Raw genomic sequence first — 24,925 nt, 5'->3', positions numbered from 1 at the left:
CTATCCCCAGTTTTGTATGCAATCACTAAAGTATTCCTAATAGTCCTACCTAGGGTAGAAAACCGAGGTGATGACAATCCCAGAGGGAGGCACAGCTGCTTATGGAACCATGAAGGATCAATGGTCTCAATGATAACATATTTGAATGCATCTCAGCTTCAAGTTAATAAAAGAATACCTTTTCTAGAATCTTTGATGGAACTTTGAGTTACTAGCTTTTCTGACACGGCCCATTGCCAGATTTGCCCAGAGTATACAAAATGCAACTGTTTGTTTTGAATGATTAAAAACTTGTTCGTAGAAAATGCAAAATCATACTATCTTGGCTCTGGCTGCCATACTATAATACCACAGATTAGAAGGTTTAAACACTAGGAATTTGTTTTCTCACAGCTCTGACACATTCAAAATGTTAAGGGCTAGAGAGATTGCTCAATCACTAACATTGGGGCTGGAGGTGGGCTCCCAGCACCGATTGGGCAGCTCCAGGGGAGTTCCACACCCCCTTACAGTTTCTGTAGACATGTGCACTCATATATTCATTCCTGCCCCAGACACCCTGTACACCAGTGATTTAAAAATATTTGTTAAAAAAATTAAATACAAAGTACACTTGAAATCTGATGTGCCCACTTTATTTTTTCTGCAACAATTGTAGGAAATGTCCTACAATTTAGAACGAAGCCATGAAGGAAAAGAAATGTATAAAAGAACAACGGTATGAATATTAGGAGAAACGTAAAATTATGTGCCACACCACTGATGCAATTCCACTCCCCACCACCCAGCTTTCCTCTTAAAGGGAGTAAGAAATTATTCTGAAGCTATTTTGAGTGACCATTACCTGGGAACACAGATTTAACTGACCTCAAATTTCATGTTCCAACTGGAAACCATTTTTATGAAGTTTTATAGAACGAAGAAACCAAGGCAAGTTTAAAACACATTGATATATTTTACTAAAGTACATCCGAGAGGCAGGTATAGCAAGATGAGGACAGCTTTACTATAGTCTCAGGATGCTAGCTAATTGCATTCTTAGCTTTTGGTTGGTGGAAGGTAGTAGTCTGCTAAGTTAATAGATTCCAAAAGGTATTTTATCTACTAGTCACAAGATGTTAGTGCACACATAGAGGTAGCCAAGTAATGGCTGCTCTGCAATGCTAGAACTAGCCCAAGGTAAGATAATTAGCCTCTGGACCTGTACCATTCCAAACTTTCCACGGTACTGCAGTTATAATCCACCAGTCTCTGAAGACACAGCTTCTTTCCAGAATTCTCCTTCACAACTGTTAACACTTTAAAAGTAAAAAATAAACGGTCATACAGGTATTATTTCAAAGAGGAGAAAAATAAAGTTTTATAAAGCCAGTGAATACACTTTTAAATACGGAATCCTGGAAGCAGGCTGAGTTCTTTATTTTTATTTTATGAGACAGGGTCTCTCATAAAGCCCTGGCTGTCCTATGTAGATCAGGCTGGATTTGAACTCATGGTGATTCATTCACCTGCTTTTGCCTCTCCAGTGCTGGGATGCTCTGCCAGGATGATCCTCTTAAAAATCCACAGACTCCAACATTCCGAAAAACTTAGAGTACTTCTTTTAAGAACATAAACATACACGTTTTAACTGTCCCAAACAATCATGACTTACTGGGAGGGGGAACGTTGTCTGTGTAGAACAGCAGGTAGTCAACTGTTTCTAGGGTGTCTACCCCCACCTTCTAACTTTGGACAAATACCAAATAGGATGCACTCCCTATTCAGAATTTTCCCGACTGCCAATGGAATCGCAGACACCTGGAAGAACTCACAACATTTTCTGGCCCTGCCCCTTTCCCCAAATGTCTCCGCAGGGCTGAGGCCATCCCCACCCTGGGGAATGTGGGGGCCGCGCTCTTTAAGACCGGAGGCTGACGGCGGCCAGGAGAAGCGCCAGGCGTGCAGCCGGGGCACCTGGGGTTTGCGGAACTCTCAGGGTGACCGCGATGCGGGGGCCGCGGCCGGACGCACCCGAGACAGTGCGAGAACGGGAGCTCAGGTGGGTTCTCGTGGCGGGACTCCGGGGCTTTCGTGAGACTCGCAGGCTGGAGGGAGAAGCCCCGTCCCTCCCGCTCGGCAACCCCAGAGCACCGGTACCGGGAGCCCACTCCACGCCCTGAGCGTAGGCCTCGTGATGACCCGCTCGCAGCGCTACCGCCGTGCGCATCTCCCTCCGTGGGCCCGCCCCCCGCCGCGGCTCCACCAATCGGCGGCCTCGGCCGCGCGGCGCACCGAGTGGGCGGAGCCGCGCGGCGCCGTCGCAGCGCCCGGCCCCGCCCCCGGCGCGGCGCTCATCAGCCGCTGCGCCGCCCTGCCGCCGGCGGGGAGGAGCGGAAGGCGCTGTGCCGGGACGGGCTCCCGCGCCGGTGAGCCGCGGTGCAGGCGAGGCGCGCGCCGGGACGACCGCTGCCGCTCTCCATGCCTGTGTGGTGCTGCCGCTGCTCCCTGGCCGGTCATTTCAGGTGACTTCCTCTCCCTCCCCCGGGACGGGTCGCAGCCCGCTCCGCCGCGTGTGCTCCTCGGCCGCCGCCCGCTGGGCCGGCGCCGCTCCGAGCTCCGGGGACCCTACTCTTGCCTTGTTCCCTCTTCTTGTCCCTGGACCGCGAGAGTGGCTAGGCCGGTGATGAGTCGGTTACGTGTAAATGGTAAATGTGAGATTCCGTGAAGAGCCTCCTTTAAATGGTCACCTTTTAAAAATCCAGGGACATAAGTTGCTGGCTTGGAGGAAGTCGAGAAGAATGAGTCGTGTAGTGACTACGGATTGTGACTTACTAAGTAAGATGTTAGTCATTTTAAACCGTGGAGAGAATTGGGAAGTGGCAGTTTTGTATACAAATTATGGTGAAAGTTTCCCAAGGTGAGAAGAATAGTTTTAAATATGATGAACGCTTGTGTGTTCTAGATCCAGTACAATTGACCAACACTTCAGAGAATTACAGACAAGATCAAAAGTACTAGAAACTGGGTATTAACAGTGGGGTGAAGAAATGTTACGTTTAGTAAGGACTCCAGAACCCTGTTTTACAAGTATGAATGTTACAGAATAAGGATGTGTAACACTTGGGTTTTGTTTTTGAGTTTTTTTTTTTTTTTTTTTTTTTTTTAAAGAAACTGATTAAGAGTTGTTTAATAGAGGCTCATAGAAATTCGGCGGAGCATTAACTTGGGTGGAAAGGATATTAATATAACTAACCTATAAAATTCTAACATTTCCTCCATTATAAATATGAGCTACAAGTCGCAGTATTTGTGTCTGGCATCAACACAAATCACGGAGCTTATTATTTAATATAGATAAGTGCAATGTGTATTTAATAACATTCACAGAAGAGGTTGCAAAAGGGATTCCAGGGGGAGAGAAAGCGCAGACTCCTGCTGTAATAGAAACAAGCTGGGTCTGCCCAACTTAGTGAGTTTGTAATGAGACTAAATTCTAGATCCTAAAAGTCTTAAGTCATAGGCTGCTGGATAAATAAAATCTAGACAGATTGTAACAAACCGTGCGCTCTGAATTGTAGAAAGCAGGCTGTAGTGAAAATTTGAAGTCCTCAGAAAACTGCATCCCTTTTAGAAAGTTCCCTTCCGAAAGCCCCCTGACACACGCCTTTGGAATACTGTTGAACTGTAAGGAGAAAGCTCCGAATTCATACTCTGTGGCTGTGTGGTAAATACCATATGCTTTTCTCTGTGACAAGAAACTTTGGGGAGGGAGTGAAAAGTATTTGCTACATTTTGGTGCTGGGAGAGAAGAAAACATGCCTACTATATTATAATTGTTAATTGTATCGTCCTTAAAATTCTTCTGATAGTTCCAGGATTATTTTATTTTACTCTTTTGAAGATTGTTTGCCAGCTCCTTCAAGAATGTTTCTAGTCTTGTGTGTTTCCATTCATTTATTTTTGTGTTACTTCTTTTTATGTCGCTGGGGATGAAATGCAGGGCCTTGCTACTGAAGCAAGTGTTCTGCTGTTGAGCTGACATCTTCAGCACAAATGCTGTCTTTGTGCAGCTTTCAAAAACAGTTTGTGATTACATTTGGGGTTTCTCCAACGTCTGCATTAATCGGCATTATGATAGAATTCCACGTGGATTTTTCAAGGAAGAAAACTTCACATTTCTACTCTGGAAAATAAAATGTGAGACTGCCTTATTTGGCACGTTAGAACTTTTTTTAAAATATGATAGTGTCAGTTTGATAAAACCTTAAAATAGTGGTTCGAATTCCCTTAGAATTGAGGTGCAAAGGCATTTTATTTGTATTTGATTGTTTAGAAAACTGTTGCTGTGATTGAGTTAAGTCTTTTTAATTATCAAATATTATGCCTATGCTATCTTGTCTAAAAGCTTTGGACTATAGTGTTTCAAAAACAAAGTGGAAGGCTTCCAGAGTCTTAGCAAATGTTCTTTAAAGTGTGACAGTGTGTGGTAACATCTTTGCTCGCTGCAAAATGCTGTTCTTTACTGGTTCCTATATGTCATCTTACATATTTTGCAATTTTATTGGTGTCCTGAATAAAAGAACAGTAGATTAAAAAAAAAAAAAAAAAAAAAACCTCAAAATAGTTTGCCTTAAATAGACTATTCATCAAGTTGGAAATCCAGGTACAAATGAACGTTGTTCATAGTCCTGAACTGCAGCACACGTACGGAAAACAACAGCAACAGCAGCTTCTAACTTAGGTGGTGCATAGTCACTAATGCACTTACATTTCATTAGTGCTTTAGGCAAAACCAGTTAACCAGAGTTTGGGAAATGTAATGCCCATGGTTTGCCACACAGAACAGTTATAACTGACTAAGAAATGAGAAGGTTTACCTATACCATGTAATTATGTAAGCTAATGTACAGAGAATTTAGAGCTGCCAACCCTTTGGTTCTTTTTATCCTTAAGTCTTAGAAAATGCCCGGGTCAAACTTCTTGAGATCAACACCAAATTCAGCAGTGTTTCAGAATACAAGATTGATGTATAAGAGTAAAGTATATGTGTATACAGCAATACTGGATAATCAGAAAGTGAAATTAGCAAAACAGTTCCATAGGCTGGGCGGTGGCGGCACATGCCTTTAATCCCAGCATTAGGGAGGCAGAGGCAGGTGATATCTTTGAGTTTGGGGCCAGCATGGTCTACAGATAGTTCCAGGAAAGCCAGGGCTACTCAGAGAAACCCTGTCTCAAAAAAACTAAACTAAACTAAAATTAAAAATAAAAAAAAAGAGAAGAAAAAAACAAAATAGTTCCACATAGCATAAGAAATGAAACACTAAGAAAAAAAATAACAAAAAAACTCAGCGTTACCATAGGGATGGAAATACCTGGTGCCTTTCTCAGAACATCTTCACTCAAACATGACTGTACATGGAAGGGTATTTTATGTTCATGGACTGAAAACTTGCATATTCTTGTGACTGATCTACAGACCAGTGCAGTATCATAAAAATAAACTGCCTGTTTTGTACCAGTTGATATATAGGAAGTAAAGGGACCCAGAATAGTCTCTCAAAGGTTAAAAAAGCAAAGTTGGAGGACTCACCATTTTTGGTTTCAAAATTTACTACAAAGCAGCAATAATCAAGAAAACTTGCTGCTGGGATAAACATAAGTATAAATCATGGAATGAAGTCGAAAACCCAGAAATCATTTCATTTTTGGTGAATTAAGTCTTTGATTCGGGCCCATAAAAACAGGAAATGGACATTAGTCTCAGCAGTTGTAGTTCAGTTGGATCCCCACAAAGATCTGCACAGACAAAAGAATGAACTTGTCTACTTGCACACATTGCACAAAATGAAATCAGAAAATTCTTAGATGAAAACAGTAAATATTTGTGGCCGTGAATTGTGCAGTCATCTACTACATATGATATTGACAGCACAGTAACAGAAGAAAAAGTACACTGGGAGTGGTCAGAACTTCAAATGCATATAAAGGATACCAAGAAAGTGAAGAAATAGACCATCAAGATGGTAAGGGTGCTTACTGCTGAGCCTGTGACCAGAGGGATCCCACATGGTAGAAGAAAATTGACTCTCAAAATTGTTTCCTGATTTACATACACACACACCCCTGAACAAAAGCGAAACAAAACCCACAAAATAGGGGGAAATGTTCACAAACTATGTATCTGAAGAAACTCGAATCCAGAACTTATTTAAAAAAAAAAAAACTTAAAAGACCATCTATGCCAAATTTAAAAACAGGAGAAGGATTTGGAGAAAGACAAAGAGCCAGAGAGAATAAATGACAGATACATGGAATGATGGTTAATGTTATTAGGGGAATCAAAATCAGAGCCACCGTGCATTGTTGCTGGAATAGTGGAGAGCTAAGGGTGTGGTATGTAGTTGGAGAGATGGCTCCATGGTGAGGGCTCTCTTCATGAGGACCTGAGTGCAGATCTCCAACAGTCTTGTTAAATCAGGGTGTGAAGGACAAGTGCTGTGTGTGTGCCTAGAACCTGTGCATTTGGGGAGGCAGACGGGTTGCTGGGGCTTGCTGGCTGCTGGTGTAGCTCAGGATTCAGTGAATCATGAAGCAGGGTAATAACGCAGAGTGATAGAGCGCGATGTCTTCCCCCTCTAGCGTCCAAGCTGCACATGGGCACACCATCACTCAACCTGTATACATACACCGTGGACACATAGAGAATAAAAGTTAATTAATTTTTTCCCCCGAAACTAGTGTTAATTACAAAAAATTGAATATGTTGGAAACCATGGATTTATTGATAAGGACCTCACAAAAACAGCAAGTGAACATTAGTTTTAGCAAGAAGTATTAGGGCAGTTTGGATCCCTGCAAACAACATAATATACTTGTCTACATGGTCACCAGACTCCTCAAAAGGGTGTTTAATAGTTAAATATGTCACATTAAAGATTTTTAAAAAATTAATAATGCTTCCTCTGTTTACCTTGGTCTTGGGGCCCTTCAAATAACCTATTCTCTTCTCTTTTTATTCTTTGATCTCCTGAAAGCCATTGATTTTTCTTCATTAGCAGAAATTCCAGAGGACATTTATTTCCAGTTGTCTTAACTTCTAGACAATATATACGTGTGCCCGCGCATACCCACATACAGTATAAGGTGGCAGATCTAGTGAAATAAAAAAGTATTTACTCAGAAATTTATAGCTGTATTAAAATTCTCAAACTTCTTGAAACATCTTGACTCATGATGTTCACCTGCTCCTAATGAGTCACCTGGAATATGACTTCTAGTTTTCCTTTAAGTGGAAGTGCTTTGGAGTTGAAGTCATAGTTTAGCCATGCTGCACATTTCACAGCATTTATTTGTCGAGTTAAGAAAGTATCTATGGGCTTATTTTTAAGTCTGGCGATGACCTGATGAGTTTTATTAGGTTTGCTTACAGGAACATGGACATGAGGTTATTTACTGGAGCATGGACACTTTACCAGTGGCTGTACCACTGAAGAAAATATCTCTCTCTGTCTCAGCAACATTAACTGCATTTAGATCCTGAGAAGGAGGTGGAGCCTCTGAGTGCCTTCCGAACCATAGCAGGAGGTTGTGCTCAGTCTCATGCAGGTAGTCAGAGCTGACATGAGTAGAGAATGCAGACGTGGTTGTGGCATCCCAGCCCATTCTCTGGCTCTTGAATCTATGTGCCCTCTTTTCAGCAATGTCCCGATTGCTGGAGGGAGTGAGGTGGACGTCCCAGGCATGGCTAAGCATACCAGTCACTTACTTTTTTCACTTGAATGGTTAAAAGTCTCTACAATAACTGCTGCCTACCATAAAAGAAGCTTCTATGACCAAAGCTGACAGCAGTGCTAGTCTGTGGGCACAGTTATTTAGAAGCCAGTTTGACAAGAACATCACATCCACTTAGCTGGGGGAGGGGGGACGACACCACCACTACCACCAGCAGCAACAGAAACCAAAAACGTAGTAGCTTCCCCATTAGGCCTATGACCTTCCCAGCCATGAGCTTTCTACTAACTTTACAGTACCAGATGTGAATCTCCTCTATGTAGAAGGCCTCCATTTCAACCAGAAAGCAGTTTGTTGCCCCCAGAACAAACCTGCCACTATTGTACCAGTGGAATCTTGCCTGGCAGTAGTATAGCATGCATGGTCCACAGCTGAGTAGAGATGTTGACCATTTTCTCTCAGCAGCCTGCATGCCCCCTTCTGTTACTGTGAGGGCTAGCCAGCCAGGACAAACCATCTTTTCCAGTTACAGCTTGAATTGTTTATCCTGTAACCAGAGCATGTGATACCTTCAGCAGTAGGTCTTACCATCTAGTTCAGTTGCATTGTCAACAGCAGTGTTAATTACTTGCATTATTTCGGGGGGGGGGGGCGGCTGAAGCCTTCTTGGCCAATAGCTTATAGGTAGATAGCCAACCTCTAGGCATCGGGATTTTCATTCAACAACCTATGGGTTCTGAGAGAAGCTTTATTTATCCACATAGGGTAGTGCTATTTAAACTCTTTCAAATTTGCACATGTTGGTGGAGGGGTGTATGGAGGCCAGGGAGAGTATTGGATACCCTCCTATATCTTACTCTTTTTGAGGCAGAGGCTTGCTGAACCTAGAATCCGTTCTTTGGGGTTAAGCTGTAGCAGCCACCAAGCTCCTGTGACCCTCCTGTCCCTACCCTCTCAGTGCTGGGATTATAGGCAAACAGGGACTATGTCTGGTTTGTTACGGATGCAGTGATCCAAACTCAGGTCCCCATGTTGTACAGCAAGCTCTCAACTGCTGAGCCATCTCTCCAGCCCCACCCCATTTTAAAATTTTATTTAAAATTAACTTATCATGTTTCTTTACAGCTTTTCCATACATGCTTAGTTCTGTTTGACTCTCTTCCACTTCTTTCTCTCCCTGCTCTCCTTTCCAATTAAATGTTTCTACCTCCAGTCACTCACCCTTCTACTTTTGTGTTACCTGTTCTAGTGTGCCTCACACCCTTTAAGGTTCATCTTCCCCTCTCATGGGTCTCTTGAATTTACATGTACTCCATCATAAATACCCACGATAAAGGCTAGGATTAGAAGCTAGGATTCACTTGTGAGAAAGAATATGTGGTCTCTGTAGATACCAAAATTGTAGCATAATACCATTTTTATATTTCTCAGGTTTTATCTGTGGGAGTGTCAATATTTAAGGTAAGGGTGGCTGAAAAACACTGAAAGGAAGATCTGCAGCTCCCAAGACAGAATTGTGATCTTTACAACAACAGTAACATACATGGGGTTTGGATAGCCAAAAAGACCAGTCGGAAGCCTGCAAAAGAAATAGGGTGTCTCCTTTGCACATACTGGAGAAGTATGAAGAACAGACCAGAGAATAAAACATTCAGGTTAGAGATGGCCTAGCCTAATGATCTAAGCTTGATCCCTGGGCCTCACATTGTGGAAGGAGAGAACAGACTCCCACAGGTTGTCCTCTGACTTATACAGAAGTACCATTGCATATTTGCAATGTCCCCCCCCCCAGCATGAGTAACAAATAATAACAACAACAACAATAATAATAACAGCACAAGTTAGGCTGAACTGGGCATTGCACACCTATAATTCCAGTACCTGAGTAGTAGAGGCAAGTGGATCAGGATTTCATTGCCAGCCTCTGCTATATATTGTGGTTGAGGCCAGTCTAAGCTATATGAAACCCTGTAGAAAAATATCTCAACAAGAGGAAAAAATACTCAAGTTTAGTGTAGTTGCCAAGAGGCAGAAATCGGAGAGCAGCAGACATATCTGGATCTACCGACAGGTGTGGGTGGAATGATCCTGAGTGGGGTGGACTGAGTATAAACACCCTCCTGAGGCAGGCTTGCACATGAGAATGGGCTACCTTTAATAGCCATGCTAGCAGGTTATCTGCTCTCCCTATCTAAGAGGACTATAGACGGCATCAGCTACTTCAGAGTTGTGCTATAAGCAATACCTCTTGCTCACCTCTATCATTCATTGAGCCGCAGAGCAGCAGCCATGTGTGAGTGCATCTCCATCCACATTGGCCAGGATGGTGTCTAGGTTGGCAGTGCCTGCTGGGAGCTCCTGGAACATGGCATCCAAGCCTGATGGCCAGATGCCAAATGACAAAACCATTGAGGGAAGAGATGACTCCTTCACTGACTTCTTCAGTGAGGCAGGTGCTGGCAAGCATGTGCCCTGGGCAGTGTTTTGTTTGTTAACCTGGAACCCACAGTTATTGAAAGAGTTCACACTGGTTCCTACCACCAGCTCTTCCATCCTGAGCAGCTCATCGTAAGTAAGGAAGATGCTGCCAGTAGCTATGCCTATGGCCACTACACCATTGGCAAGGAGATCATTGACTTTGTCTTGGACAGAATTCACAAACTATCTGATCAGTGCACACGTCTTCAGGGCCTGGATTTCCACAGTTTTGGTGGGGGATCTGGCTCTAGGTTCACCTCCCTGCTGAGGGAGTGACTGTTGATTATGAGAAGTCCAAGCTGGGGCTTCTCTATTTACCCAGCTCCCTAAGTCTTCACTGCTGCAGTTGAGCCCTACAATTCCATTCTCATCATCCACACCACCCTGGAGCACTCTGATTGTGCCTTCATGGTAGACAGTGAGGCCATTTGTGACATCATAGAAACCTTGACATTGAGCACCCAACCTACACCAATCTAAATAAGTTGATAGATCACACATTGTCTTCTATCATTTCCCTCAGACTTGATGGGGCTCTGAATGTTGACATGATAGAATTCCATAATAACCTGATGCTCTACCCTTGAATCCACTTCCCTCTGGCCATATACTCCCCTATCATCTCTGTTGAGAAAGCCTACTATGAACAGCTTTCTGTAGCAGAGATCACCAATACCTGCTATGAGCCAGCCACCAGATGGTGAAATGTGACCCGCACCATGGTAAATACATGGCTTTCTGCCTGCTGTACTGTGGTAATGTGGTTCCCAAAGATGTCAGTGCTGTCATTGCCATCATCAAGACCAAGTGTAGCATCCAGTTTGTGACATTAATTACCACCCTCCCATTGTGGTCCCTGGTGAAGATCTGGCTAAGGTCCAGAGAGCTGTGTATATGCTGAGCAACACCACAGCCATTGCTGAGATCTGGGCACACCTAGATCACAAGTTTGATCTGATGTATGTTAAGCATGCCTTTATGCACTGGTATGTGGGTGAGGGCATGAAGGAAGGAGAATTCTCTGAGGCCCATGAGGACATAGCTGCCCTAGAGAAGGATTATGAGGAAGTTAGTGTGGATTGTTTAGGAGAGGAATATTAAATGTCACAAAGGTGCTGCTTTTACAGGGAAGTTTATTCTGATCCAATATAAAAAGTTGTGGTCTGATCAGTTGATTTCTCTGTGGCAACGTATGCTTTCATACAGTTCCTGACTTATGCTTTAAACAGGAATGATTTGTCATAGACCTAAGCTGTCCATTTCACTGATGGGTTTTAAATAAAGTATTCCTTTTCTCTTTTTTTTTTTTTTTTTTTTAAAGGAGAATTATAAGTGTTTAGGGGCAGCTTTTTCTTTTTAGAGCTCAGGAAAGCTTAGTGTATCTAACAACTTGGTTCTATCCTGGGCTAATGTATTGGAGTTCTAAAAGAACAGAACCGATGGAATGGATATATTAAAGGGGATTTAGTAGTTGGAATTCCATGGTCCAGGTAGTCCAACAATGGCTGTTTCAGTCTGGAAAGAACCAGTGGAGAACCTGAGAGCTGCTCCGTCCCTGAAGCTGGCTATCTCTGCAGTCCCACTCTGGCACTGAAGTCCTGGAAGACTAGAGAGCTGCTGGTCTTCAGTCTGTGTTGGAATCTTGAAGAAACTGGTTCTTCTATCGGTGAAGGGATGCTGTGGCAACGGTAGTAGATGAACTTGCCAGCAAGATGAAGGAAAGCAGGCTAAAAAGCAAGTTTCCTTCCATGTCCTTTTATCTGGGCTCCTACTAGAAGGTGTGGCCCATAGTTACAGTTGGTCTTCATGCTTCAAATAATCTGAACAAGAAAAATTCCTCAGATCCAGTCAGATTCACAGTAGAGATTAGCTATCACAAGTAGGATGGGGCCTCTGAAGGTTACAGTCCCGTCTGGAATTCTTTGCATTTATCAACCCATTACTATAAGTGTTACAGCTCTGAGGGGAAAGACTTCCCCAGTGCAAGTGGTTCAGCTCTGAGAGTAAAGGTATCCTGGCAGTCAGGAGCCAAGGAATACCACAAAGTCACATGCAACAGCAAACTTCACACAAGAAATGTATTGGGAGGGAAAAACCCAGGAGGAGGGCTGGTTTTTATAGGGTTGGGGTGGGGGTGCTTTCCAGGATGCCCTGGGATTGGAGGGATTTTGTGGCTTGATCTTGGACTTTCCCCTTACCCCCTAGACATAACTGTTGCTGACTAAAGATGAAAAGTAATAAGGTGATTCTACTCTGAAGTAATCTAAAAATAACAGCTTTAACTGAGTGCATTTATTGAATGAACATGTCAGAATACTGAAACTAGTTTTTAGAGAGGCAATTGGGAAATAAAGATTGGAAGTCAATGTTAAGGTCTTTGCTTACTTGAAAATGTGTAGACCTCATTTCTTTTACCAAAAGGCCAGTTTTGTACAATAGTCTTTCCTTAAAATATCTGTGACTATGGCTGGAGAGATGGCTCAGCTGTTAAGAGCACTGGCTGTTCTTCCAGAGGACCCAGGTTCAATTCCCAGCACCTGTATGGCAACTCACAACTGTAACTGTAGTTCCAGGGGATCTGATACCCTCACATAGACCTAAATACAGGCAAAACACCAATGCATATAAAATAAAAGTAATAAAAAAATTTCTATGATGAGTTCTGTCTTACAGGATTTCTCTGTATAGTCCTGGTTGTCCTAGAACTCACTCTGTAGACCACTTTGGCCTTAAATTCAGAGATCGGCCTGCCTCTGCCTCCCAAACATTGGGATTAAAGGTGTGTGCCTGGCTGAGGGAAAAAAATAAGTAGAGGGGAAGCTAGCCCTTCTAGGCATCTCAAAGGAATTACAAAATCTCAAGTATAATTCTGTTTGGTTGGTAGAAGAAGCTGTGTGTGTGCGTGTGCGCAAGAGAGAGAGAGAGAGAGAGAGAGAGAGAGAGAGAGAGAGAGAGAGAGAGAGAGAGAGAGAGAGAGAGTTAGAGTTAGAGAGAGAGAGTTAGAGAGAGAGAGTTAGAGAGAGAGTTAGTTGAATGACAGCCTTGGGTCACTTGACCTATTTTTCTAGGTGGGATCATCCACCGGCCTGGAGCTTGCCAATTGGACTAGCCTGACTGGCCTGTGAGCCCCAGGGATCTGAGATAGTACTTAGCCTTTTCATGTGGTTTCTGGTGACTGAACTCAGGTCCTGATGCAGGCAGGGGCTTTACCAACTAAGCTATTTCCCTAGCCTGGAAACAAGCTCACTCAGGAGTTAACTTGCTTACAAGATATTCATGAGATAAATGGCTGCTTCATATTTATGGACTTAAATGTTATACTTTGGAAAGCATTGTGCAACTGATAGACATTTTATTACCGCCGTAAAATATGAGAAAAAAATGTAGTTTATAAAACCTAAATTAACTGTACTTTTACTTTTGTTTTTGTTTTTTAAAGAGAATATAGTGACACAGAAACTGAAGGAGAGATTTTTAATTCTGTAGTGCAATATTTTGGTGATAAATTGGGGCCGAAAGTGAAAGGGATGCCATTAGTTGAAGAAACTTCTTTACTTGAAGATTCATCAGTTACATTACCTGTGGTAATAATTGGTAAGTTACTATATTTTATTTCTTAGAGCTAGTTGCTACTTTTACGGCATTTATAATTCTGAGGTTCTTACATTGTACTGAAAAGGCAGTAGCAGTTTGGATGTTCCTACCACAAATAATGATATGTATCTGAAGTGATGTGTATGTTACCTTGATCTGATCACTATACATTGTATACACACATTAAAATGCCATTCTTTTCCTAACAGATATATACAACTACCATGTGGCAATTAATAAATATCTTAAAAGGACAAAAATGTAAGGAAATGCTTCTGTGAATGGAGGCAGATAATAAAGGACAGAATTATAAAGTATTAAGTTGTTTGCTATGTTAAAATAACCATTACCAAGTCTTTGGAGGATTGGCTTGTATGATAGAGTCCATGTTGGAATGCAATAGCTTTTCATTGAATTACTGATAATGGTGACCAGAATTATTAGAGTTCTGTGGAGGTCATTCTGTATGTTTTATTATTGGATTTCAACCTTACAGCTTTGTGGTATTGGTTTGATACCTGTAGACATACCTATAAACTGAATGACAACATAAAATAATTTTGAGGCTTCTTTTTGAACATGGAATATCTTTTCATCTATTTAGACCTTTTTAAAATTATTATTTCTTTAGTCAGAATTTTGTGGTTTTCTCTGTGTAGCTCGTATACATATTTTGTTAAAATTATGCTAAAATGTTTCTCTTTTGATATAAATGATAGTGATTTTTCCCCAAATTCCACTTATTTCATTGGTATAAGGAAGTAGTTGACTTCTGTGTATTTACTTGTGTCCTTCAATTTTGCCATAATTGCTTGTTCTGGGATCTTGAGAGGTTACTTCTTGAGATTTTTCTGTGTAGATAATCACGTCATTGGCAAACAGTGTGGGTTTTTTCCCTCCTCTTCTCCAATCTGTGTATCTTTTATTTCATTCCTTCATACCATCCATCATGATGATGAGTATCTGCTTTTGTTTTTGTATTTTTAAGACACATATTCTTTGTCATGTTGAAGAAGTTTTCCTTTTCGAATTTGCTGCATGTTTTTTAACTCCTGGGTGCATGCTGGGTTTTGTCAAATGGCTTTTCTTGCATTTGTGGATATTACCAGATGAATTTTCTTGATTTTTTTTTTTTTTTAATGTCTATTTTTTTTTAAGTGTGTGTGTGTGTGTGTGTGTGTCCCTGTCCCTGCATATCTGCCATGGTACAAGAACAACTTTCAAGAATTGGTTCTTCTTCCACTGTGTGAGTTCCAGAGGTTTAGTTGAGATTGCTAAGGGTGGCAAGCGCCTTTCCCTGCTGAGCAGTCTCTCTCGCCCATTGTCTAATTCCACATCAGTTGTAATAAAGAAGTAGCCTATAAAAACGTGTATTTTTCAAGAACAGGTCATCCTAGAGAACTCACTTTGGAAGTCAGTAGCACAGAGTTGAAGCCTTAAGTAGACAAGATACTGAAAGACACTGAAAGAGAGAGAAGGCCGAGGTCAGAAGTTTGTGAACATAGGTTTTAGGTGATTACAGAAGGATGAAGAGGTGAGGGGAAGTGCCAAACCATAAGAGGATCAACTTACATCATTTTCCTTTTTTAAAAAAATACAGGAAATGGACCTTCAGGAATATGCCTTTCGTATATGTTATCAGGCTACAGACCATATTTATCATCTGAAGCAATACATCCAAATACAATCCTACATAGTAAACTAGAAGAAGCAAGACATCTCTCCATTGTTGATCAGGTACTATTTGTTCCATCTGTTTTAAAAGCTATTTTAATGCTGAAACATGATTAACTTTATTTATATAAGTATTATTTCTTTGATGTAAACCATTCATTCTAAATAATGCTATTTATTTTAGCTTTATAAATTCTGATGTCATATCTAAATTATATTTAATATTTGAGCAAAAATTCCTAAGTTCTAGTGGAGTTTTAAAAAATCTATGTGACTGTGGTGCAGGTTTCTGTGAGATCGTGAGTGTGTGCCTGCGTGTAGGCCACAGGTTAGTGTTGGGTGTTAACTCTCAAGCTGTCCACCATGGTTTTTGAAGCGAGGTCTTTCAGGCCTTATTCTCACCTATTAGGCTAGGCTGCCTAGCCAGTGAGCAGGAGAAATCCTCCATCTCTACCTCCACAGTCTTGTGATTATAAACATGGTCCACCACACATGGCTTTTACCATGTGGCTGCTAGTGATCAGACTCAGGTCCTGGTGCTTGTGAGGACAAAGCCCTTTCCTGACTGAATATTCTTGGCAGCCCTGCCAGAAAGGTTTAATATGTTCTCTGTGCTGAAATCAGTTTGGGAAGTGCTCTCTTTTACATCCTAGTTGGCATTTGTATGCCCAAGGTATCTCCAACTCTTACAAGGAATTTTTTTTTTTTTAAGCTTTGTTTAAAATCTAAATGAATATAAACATTGTCTACATTCATTTTGCCAAGAAATATAGTATGAATGAGCTCAAGTTAAATATATGTTCTCTAACTCTGGAAACTACTGAGTTGGCATGTCCTTTATTAACATAATTGCCTTGACTTTTTAGGCTCACATTTCTTTTTTGTTTTTGTTTTCTCTTTCATTCAGGACTTAGAATACCTGTCTGAGGGTCTGGAGGGCCGATCATCCAATCCAGTGGCAGTACTTTTTGACACACTTCTTCATCCAGATGCTGACTTTGGCTATGACTACCCGTCCATTCTGCACTGGAAATTGGAACAGCACCATTATATCCCCCACTTAGTTCTTGGTAAAGGCCCGCCTGGTGGGGCATGGCATGTAAGTATGTTATTCACATCTTAGTGTATATTGAGGTATTTATTATATTTTTGCCTTAATAAAACCAACTTGATTATTGTTTATTTTGTTTTTTTTTCCAAGACAGGGTTTCTCTGTATAGCCCTGGATGTCCTGGAACTCACTCTGTAGACTAGGAAATCCACCTGCCTCTGCCTCCCAATTGCTGGAATTAAAGGTGTGCTCCATCATGCCCAGCTTCCAACTTGAGTCTTTAGCATACACTAACTATAGGTAGTTAAGCCAGATTTTTGTTAATGATAATCTTTGAATAAGTGTATCTGTATACTACCCTCTATAAATTATATAGAAAAAATTTAAGGGTACATTTTTCATAATAAATTAAATTTCCTTAATTTAGAGCTTAGAAAAATTTCACAGGGTGTTTTGAAAACCAGTACTTCCATTTATTTTTCTTTCTGTTTTTTAAAAAGGAAATACTTATTTTATTTTATGAGCATGAGTGTTTGTCGGCATGTATGTCTGTGCAGTATGTGGGCGCCAGATGCCCACAGAAGCCAGAAGAGGATGTCAGATCCCCTGGAACTGGACTTACAGATTGCTGGGAGCTGCCATGTGGGTGCTGGGAACCAAACCCTGGTCCTCTGGAAGAACAACCTGTGTTCTTAACCACTGAGCCATGTCCTCAGCCACTATTTCCATGTATTTTCAAGATTTTAAATGAAAATATTGTAAACAAAAGTTTAATTTGAACAAAAGACATTTCTCACAGTTTCGGAGCCTGTAAAACTCTGGCTAGAACCCAATTTCATGATTGTCTTAGTTTTCTATTGCTGTGAAGGGACATGACCAAGGCAACTCTTATAGAAAAAAGCATTTAATTGGGGGCTTGCTTACAGTTTCAGAAGTTTAGGACATTTCATTATAATCATAGTGGGGAGTATGGCAGCATTCAGGAGTACTGGAGAAATAGCTTAGAGCTATATCTGTATCCACAGGTAGCAGGCAGAGAGAGTATGACATTGGGTCCAGCATAGGCTTCTGAAACCGTAGAGCCCACTCCCAGACATACCTCCTCTGACGGCAACATACCTCCTAATCCTTCCAAATTGTTAAGCGAGCTGGCTACTAAGCATGCAAATACATGAGCCTGTGGGGGCTGTTCTCATTCAGACCACCATAGCGGCACACAGGTTTCCTACACTTAAACCATCTGTCCTGTGCTGCTGCTCTTGCCCTTCAGTCTTGCTATTTGGTGAAGATGTGTTGAAATCTCCCAACAGTTGATGGTGAATGACAATCTACAAGTAGAGCTATCAAGCAGGGAAACTTGTTTATGCTTTGTATCCATGGACAGATGGATACATTAGCCTAGGCTGACCCTAAACTCCCAGTGAGGCAAAGATGACATTGAACTGCTCTTCCTACCTTTTTTCCCAAGTGTTGGAATTACAGGTGTGTCCCACCATGCCTAGTTTACGAGGTGCTAGGGACAGAGCACAGCTGTGTGTGTGCTAGGCAAGTATTGTTATCAACTGTGCTAAAGCCCCTATCTCTACATAGATTTGTGTGTGAGAGCAAGCAGTGTCTGACCTCAGCCACTCAGACCTCTGTCTCAAATGCACTAGTAATCACCATGAATCACACTGTTAGGATAAACTTACTTGGTCACAGAGGCACAGAATTACCCAAGGCTAAGGTATGCAAATACACACTCATTAAATAGAAGATACCAAAGGCTTAGAAATTATCTGAGAGGCAGTGCAGAGACTGGCCTTTTTAGAGATGTAAAACCTTGAACCAACCTTGCAGAGTCCAACACTTCTTGAAGGACATTGATGTTCTTTTTCATTATTAGGCTGTCATATCAGTTTATATTTTGCCTGGAGTAGTCTCATTTTCTAACAGTACACCCCCCAAATCCATCTGCATCTTTTAAGAAGTACCACTTCACATATGCTTGGGCAGTACTTCTGTCACTTTTGCCCCTTTCAGAACACTGCTATCCCAGTGCCAGCAGGCATTCATGGTATATACATTACATAGGGGACTTCGAGGCCAGACTGGCACATATGAGACCTTGTGTTAAAAATTACATAAATGGGGCTGGAGAAATGGCGCAATGGTTAAGAGCACTGGCTGCTCTTCCAGAGGTTCTGAGTTCAATTCCAATATGGTGGCTCACAACCATCTGTAATGGGATCTGATTCCCTCATCTGGTGTGTGTAAAGACAGATCTCTTGTATACATAAAATAAATAAATATAAAAATTATAGATGTTATCTTTTAAAAATTACATAAATAAATAAACAAACCAGATACCTGAGACCCTGTTTCAAAAATTATACAAGTGACTGAATAAAATGTATTAATAAGGGATGGGGATTTAGCTCAGTGGTAGAGCGCTTGCTAGGCAAGAGCAAGGCCCTGGGTTTGGTCCTCAGCTCTGGAAAAAAAAAAAATTATTAATAATATGCCTATTCTCAGTACTGAGCATAACAAGGTAAGTTATGAGAATAAGAGCTGAATGGGGTTGTTGGTGAGTGGGTAGGTGCCCTGGCCCTTGGCTTTTTTGCTTTGTTTTGAGTGAAGCAAAAGTAGGTTGAGAAAGCTTGAGAGGTTTACTTCTTTAACGATAACACTAACCCCAGTGCCGAATCTGTTTCTCAGGCAACCACTGCTTATTTTCTATATTTAGAAAGTGATTATATTATATCCATCCTAGTCCAGATTTCAAATTATAATTGATAGAGAAAAGTGGTTTCCCAATTTAAAAAAAATCTGTAAAAATTACCAAGACAAAAAACAAAATTTTGGAAATTAGTGAACATTTTTCTTTTGTTTAAGAAGTAACAAATGCTGCTTTGTTGTTTAACATGTATAGCTTAATTATCCTGATCGGAGACCAAAGCTAGTGCTGTAATTTGTTTCATAAATGTCTAACTAAAGGTAATACCAAGTGGTGAAAATGTATGAAAGTCTTATTAGAGTTAAGTTGCAGAGGAAATGCATTATAAGTGGGAAACATAAGATGCTTTTATTTCTGAAAATGGGTTAACTCACTAAGAATTAGCTCCAGGTTCACCTGCTTTTCTGCCATGTGACTGTTACTGTTTGTGTCTGCAAACAAAATCCATAGTGTTTATATACCACTCTTTCTCTTGGACTCTTGTGAACATATTTTATATAATATGAATTTGTATATAAAAAGACATGTTTTAGATTTCACAAGGTAATATTACTTCATTGCATTGTTTTAACTGTACTTTCCAACTAGAATATGGAAGGCTCTATGTTGACAATCAGCTTTGGAAATTGGATGGAGCTACCTGGACTTAAATTTAAAGATTGGGTGTCTAGCAAACGAAGGTAAAGATCAAACTATAGTAAAATTTTTTGATGTGTGAAGAAAAGGGGACTGTGAGAAATTTCTGCAGTGACTGTGAATCTTATGTTAGATAAAATAGAAATACACTTCTTAAATAAAAATTCTTTTGTGAAACAGTAATTATGAGCTAGTTTCCACTTAGGATGCTATAATTCTATGTGTATGTAAAGAACTGTTTACAGGGGCCTTCCTGTAACCTTGTTAATCAGAATTTATCTTTGATATTAAATCACTCTGTTGCTTTCTACGTATGAATTATTTCTACCTATGCAGCTACCTATGCATTATTTCTCAAACTTGTGTCAGGTTTTTAATGGGTATCTGTCTATTTATTTATGCTTAATGTATACCTAACCTAAGGTGGTTTGGTTTTTAGTTTCGTTTTTTGAGACAGAGATGCTCTACATAGTCTTGGTTGTTTTGGAACTCACTATGTAGACCAGGCTGGTCTAGAACTCACAGAGATCTGTCTGCCTCTGCCAGGATTAAATCCTCAGGAATTAAAGGTGAAAACCACCACATCAAGTGTGTTTATTTTTGAAGAGTAAAGAGTAGTGTATTATGATTGATTATTTAGAATGATAACCTAAAACATGGGATGTGGTTGGCTACTTGAACATGAAGGCAAATATTTAATTATAAATATTTTTAAATAGGACTGAGAAAAGTCTTATTCATTTTGGGGGAAAGAACATAAAATTCAAAAGAAATGTGAAAAGCCCTATCATTTTCAGGTACATGTATAAACTAGATACAAATTGCTAATGCAGAGTATCTAATTTTACTAATGGAAGTAAGTTACAGCAGGAATTTACTTAATCTTTGTTAGAATAGATATGTAAAGTTTGAGTAACTGACTTTCTGCTAGGTAGCAACCGTGTTTAATCCGTTGAAATTTTCCTTAATTCTAAAATTTGAGATCTAGATCATGATGAGTTTAATTAAGATTAAATCTTCAGGGGGCTGGAGAGATGGCTCAGTGATTAAGAGGACCCAGGTTCAGTTCCCAGCACATGGTGGCTCACAGTCCATTATTCCAGTTACAAGGGATCCTATACTCTTCTGACACGCATGTGCACCAGACTGGTATTTGGTGCACATAGATACACGCAGGTGAAATAAAAAATAAATAAACAGAGCAAAAAGTAAAATTTTGAAACATTGACTTTAGACTTTTTATAATGGAAATGTGTAGAGGTTGAAAATTTGAAGTCACAAGATCAGTCAAGTTGTTTGAATTCATTTGATTATAATATTCTTAGATTGTTCAAATGAGTAACAAAAGGGAACAGTTTTTTTTTTTTTTTCCTGCTCAGAGTGTTTATCATTCTGAATTTCACAGAAGATTAAAGGTATGTGCCACTGCGCCCAGCTTTGTGCTGGGATCTTAACCTAGGCACTGTTAGTTGCTGAGTCATCTGCCTAGTCCCCTGCATAGTAATTTGTTATTGATGCATCTAAATTACAGTAGTAAGATAAAATAGGCTGATCTTTCAGATATCTACATTTTAATCCATTTATTGAGAGCTAATTAAGCATGTCTTTTCTCACTTGATTCCTATGATCCTCTAGATAGTTGACTTGTTTTCTTGTCATATACACATGCATAAATGATCTATGTACCGAGTTAAAATCTAGGACCCACAAATGAGATTGGCTTCAATCACGTAATATGGTGTTTCCATTGCATATATTTTTCTGTTGCATGACTTTACTCTTTATATCTGGGGGGGGGGAGCCATTGTTTTTATATGGTATATTTCCTCTACCTGATTTCTGTGCCTGGACTCTTGGTTGGGTCCATAGCTTTGGGTCGTGACTAGTAAGGCAATAAGCACTGATGTACAGGCATCTCTGTGATATGTTGACCTGAAGTCCTTTGGGAAAATAAACACCTGAGTGATATAACAAATGTCATGAAAGATGTCGTGTTGGTTTTTTTTTTTTTTTTTAGGACCCTCCATACAGATTTCCATGGTCACTCAACTAGTTTGTATCCTTTACCAGCAGTAATCCCTTTCACCCACATCCCTACTGGCATTTGTTATATTTTCTTAATGACTGCCATTCTGACTAGGATAAGAAAATGTGAGAACATATGAGGATATTTTTTTCTAACATAGTCTTGAAAGAACTAAGATATAAGCGCTTACTAGCTAGGAAAGTAATCTGAAACTGAAAGTGTTCTCCTCATAGTCTGTTTCCTTTTTCATCTTACAGGACCTTGAAGGGGGACCGTGTTATGCCAGAGGAAATAGCTCGCTACTACAAACACTATGTAAATGTCATGGGTCTTCAGAAGAATTTCCGAGAGAATACTTATATAACCTCTGTATCGAAACTCTACAGAGATCAAGGTGATAATGGTAGTCAAGACAGAGATATTTCAACAAAGCATTTACAGAACCAGAAGTCAAAATTTATCAAGAGAAACTGGGAAATCAGAGGCTACCAGCGAATAGCAGGTGGTTCTCATGTTCCCTTTTGCCTGTTTGCTGAGAATGTAGCTCTTGCAACCGGAACGTTGGATTCTCCTGCCCACCTGGAAGTTGAAGGGGAAGAGTTGCCTTTTGTGTTTCATTCAATGCCTGAATTTGGAGCTGCTATAAACAAAGGAAAATTGTGTGGCAGAATGGATCCAGTGCTGATTGTAGGTTCTGGCCTTACTGCAGCTGATGCAGTACTGTGTGCTTACAACAATAATATCCCTGTGATCCACGTATTTCGCAGACGAGTAACTGATCCAAGCTTAATTTTCAAACAGCTTCCGCAAAAGCTGTATCCTGAGTATCAAAAAGTCTATCATATGATGTGTACTCAGTCATACTCTGCAGACTCAGATCCTTTATCTGATTATACCAGCTTTCCTGAGCACCGTGTGCTTTCCTTTAAGTCAGACATGAAATGCATTCTTCAGAGTGTCTCTGGATTGAAGAAAGTATTTAAGCTATCTGCAGCTGTAGTCCTAATAGGTTCTCATCCTAACCTGGCGTTTCTGAAGGAACAAGGGTGTTACCTAGGCCGTAACTCAAGCCAGCCAATAACATGTAAGGGTAACCCTGTGGAGGTTGATGCGTACACCTATGAGTGTGTGAAAGAAGCCAACCTTTTTGCTTTGGGCCCTTTGGTTGGAGACAATTTTGTTCGATTTTTAAAGGGAGGGGCATTGGGTGTTACACACTGTTTGGCTACAAGACAGAAGAAAAAGCAGCATTTGTTTGTTGAAAGAGGAGGAGGAGACGGGGTAGCTTAAGGAAGGTTTACAAGTAATTTAAAGGGACACTTAACTATTAAAGATTTTTAACAGTGGTTTGCAGTGTATTGGCTTGAATGAACTGAGCCTCCGCTGTTACTTAAAGTTAGCAGAGCTTGGTATCCCAAGTTGTATTAAATTGTATCAAAGGTGTCTCTCTCAGACAAATCCAAACACTGCCAACTTGGTATACATCATGCTTTCAGTTAACTAGAATGCTCTTTTCTAACTTGGCATTTATAAAGCCAGTCATTAAGACAAAAATCATATTTAATTCATATTGGGTCACCTACTGCTCAAGGGATGCCTAAGGGCCAGTAGCATCAGCTTCCTCTAGCTCATTAGGAGTTTGGGCTGACTTCACTTCCACAAGATCCCCAAGGGTTATGAATTCGTTGAATGCAGTTTGAAGTACACTGGCCTAAAGGAACGTGGGCTATGAAGTATGTATGCTGGGGTAGGATAGGAGGAAGCATTTTCAACTCAGGTTTTATTTATTTTGAAATTATCAGTTATATAAACCTAATTTATTACCAAATATGATGGTCTTTAAAAATATTTTTACTGTGGAAACGTAGGTAAGTATTTGATATCCTTCTCGTAATTTAACATTTTAATAATGTTGACATCCAAGAATCCACCAAGGTACTTTTTAGAGATTTATTCTGTTTAGCCACCGTAACATCTAATGAATCTGATTTGCAATTCAATAAATTGTGAACGGAACTACTTATCCTTGTGTGAACACTGAGTTAATTTCTATTAATGAAACAAAGATTTGGGGGCATGGTAAATATTAAAATTAGAATACTGTTTGGATATTGTCAGAATTATTAAAAGTTAATATGGAAAATAAGATTATGACCTTTTCCATTCTCCCAGTAGTTATCTGGAGATCTGTAACAGTATTGTAGGAAATGCCAAAGCAGCTCACACTGGCTATTAGATTTAGTTTCTCTAATAGTCTTGATTGAATTTTCATACAATTTGTGAAATGTGTTAGTGCTAAACAAAAAGTCTTCCAGAGTTCTTTGAATTTTTCAAAGTCACTCCCCCCTCCCCATTTTGGGGTATATAATCTTATCTAGAATGTGCTCACTGAATTTGTTTTCAGTTTCTTAAAATAGTGGACTCCCTGCCACTGAGTGTTTTCTTGCTGACTGCAATGCTGAGTGCTCCATTCACTGACCCTAACTCACTTTCATTGTTGCTTATATTAATTTGTTTCTAACAACGGATTGTTCCAGATAAGGTTTTGAGTCCTGATATTGTTAGCTGTTTTGTGACTGAGAAAGATGTAACTGCAGAGCAGCGTCACACCTTTGGAGATGGTCCATCTCCTGACTATACTTCAGCAATTCTTCCTTGCCTGTGTTTGAGCTCTGGGTTGGAGTGGATGTTTTTCTTTAATGTCTTTTGCAAATTGAAAATGACAGTATTATACATGTAATTTCCGAGGGAAAATAGACCAATTGGCATTCCCTTCTATCTCTGGAGACTGGTTTAAACTGAAACAATAGCAATTGTGTGTGTGTGTGTGTGTGTGTGTGTGTGTGAACTTAAGCATTTTAAGAATAAGATGCCAAAGAAATTCAGTAAGTCCTTAAATAAACCTGCTATATGAACTCCTCTCCAATAAAACTTCACTTCCCACACTCCTTCAGTACTAGCTGTCCTGTAGAGTATCTCATTCAAGCGTTAACTCTGATGTACTGTCCCCCTGTACTCTTAACAAATGATTAAT

At 40.3% G+C, this 24,925-nt stretch overlaps 1 protein-coding gene and 1 pseudogene across 2 annotated transcripts; both read left to right on the top strand.

Moving 5' to 3' along the window:
- Positions 1–1,843: 1,843 nt before the first annotated feature.
- Positions 1,844–23,914, top strand: Osgin2 (oxidative stress induced growth inhibitor family member 2). Of its 2 annotated transcripts, none has more exons than XM_036179391.1 (6): positions 1,844–2,041; positions 13,634–13,788; positions 15,389–15,525; positions 16,370–16,561; positions 19,818–19,909; positions 22,149–23,914. In XM_036179391.1, the coding sequence occupies exons 1-6, from the start codon at positions 1,989–1,991 to the stop codon at positions 23,179–23,181; spliced, it is 1,662 nt and encodes a 553-aa protein (XP_036035284.1). In that variant the 5' UTR covers positions 1,844–1,988; the 3' UTR covers positions 23,182–23,914. The 2 variants fall into 2 exon arrangements, with proteins under 2 accessions (XP_036035284.1, XP_036035285.1); XM_036179392.1 differs by lacking the exon at positions 1,844–2,041 and adding an exon at positions 2,337–2,504.
- LOC118577359 lies at positions 9,936–11,295 on the top strand (annotated as a pseudogene).
- Positions 23,915–24,925: the final 1,011 nt, after the last annotated feature.

This window comes from Onychomys torridus, chromosome 2 (genome assembly GCF_903995425.1).
Source record: "Onychomys torridus chromosome 2, mOncTor1.1, whole genome shotgun sequence".
NCBI lineage: Eukaryota > Metazoa > Chordata > Mammalia > Rodentia > Cricetidae > Onychomys > Onychomys torridus.
Note: the sequence above shows the minus strand (reverse complement) of the source record. Positions and strands in the feature narration are given on the sequence as shown.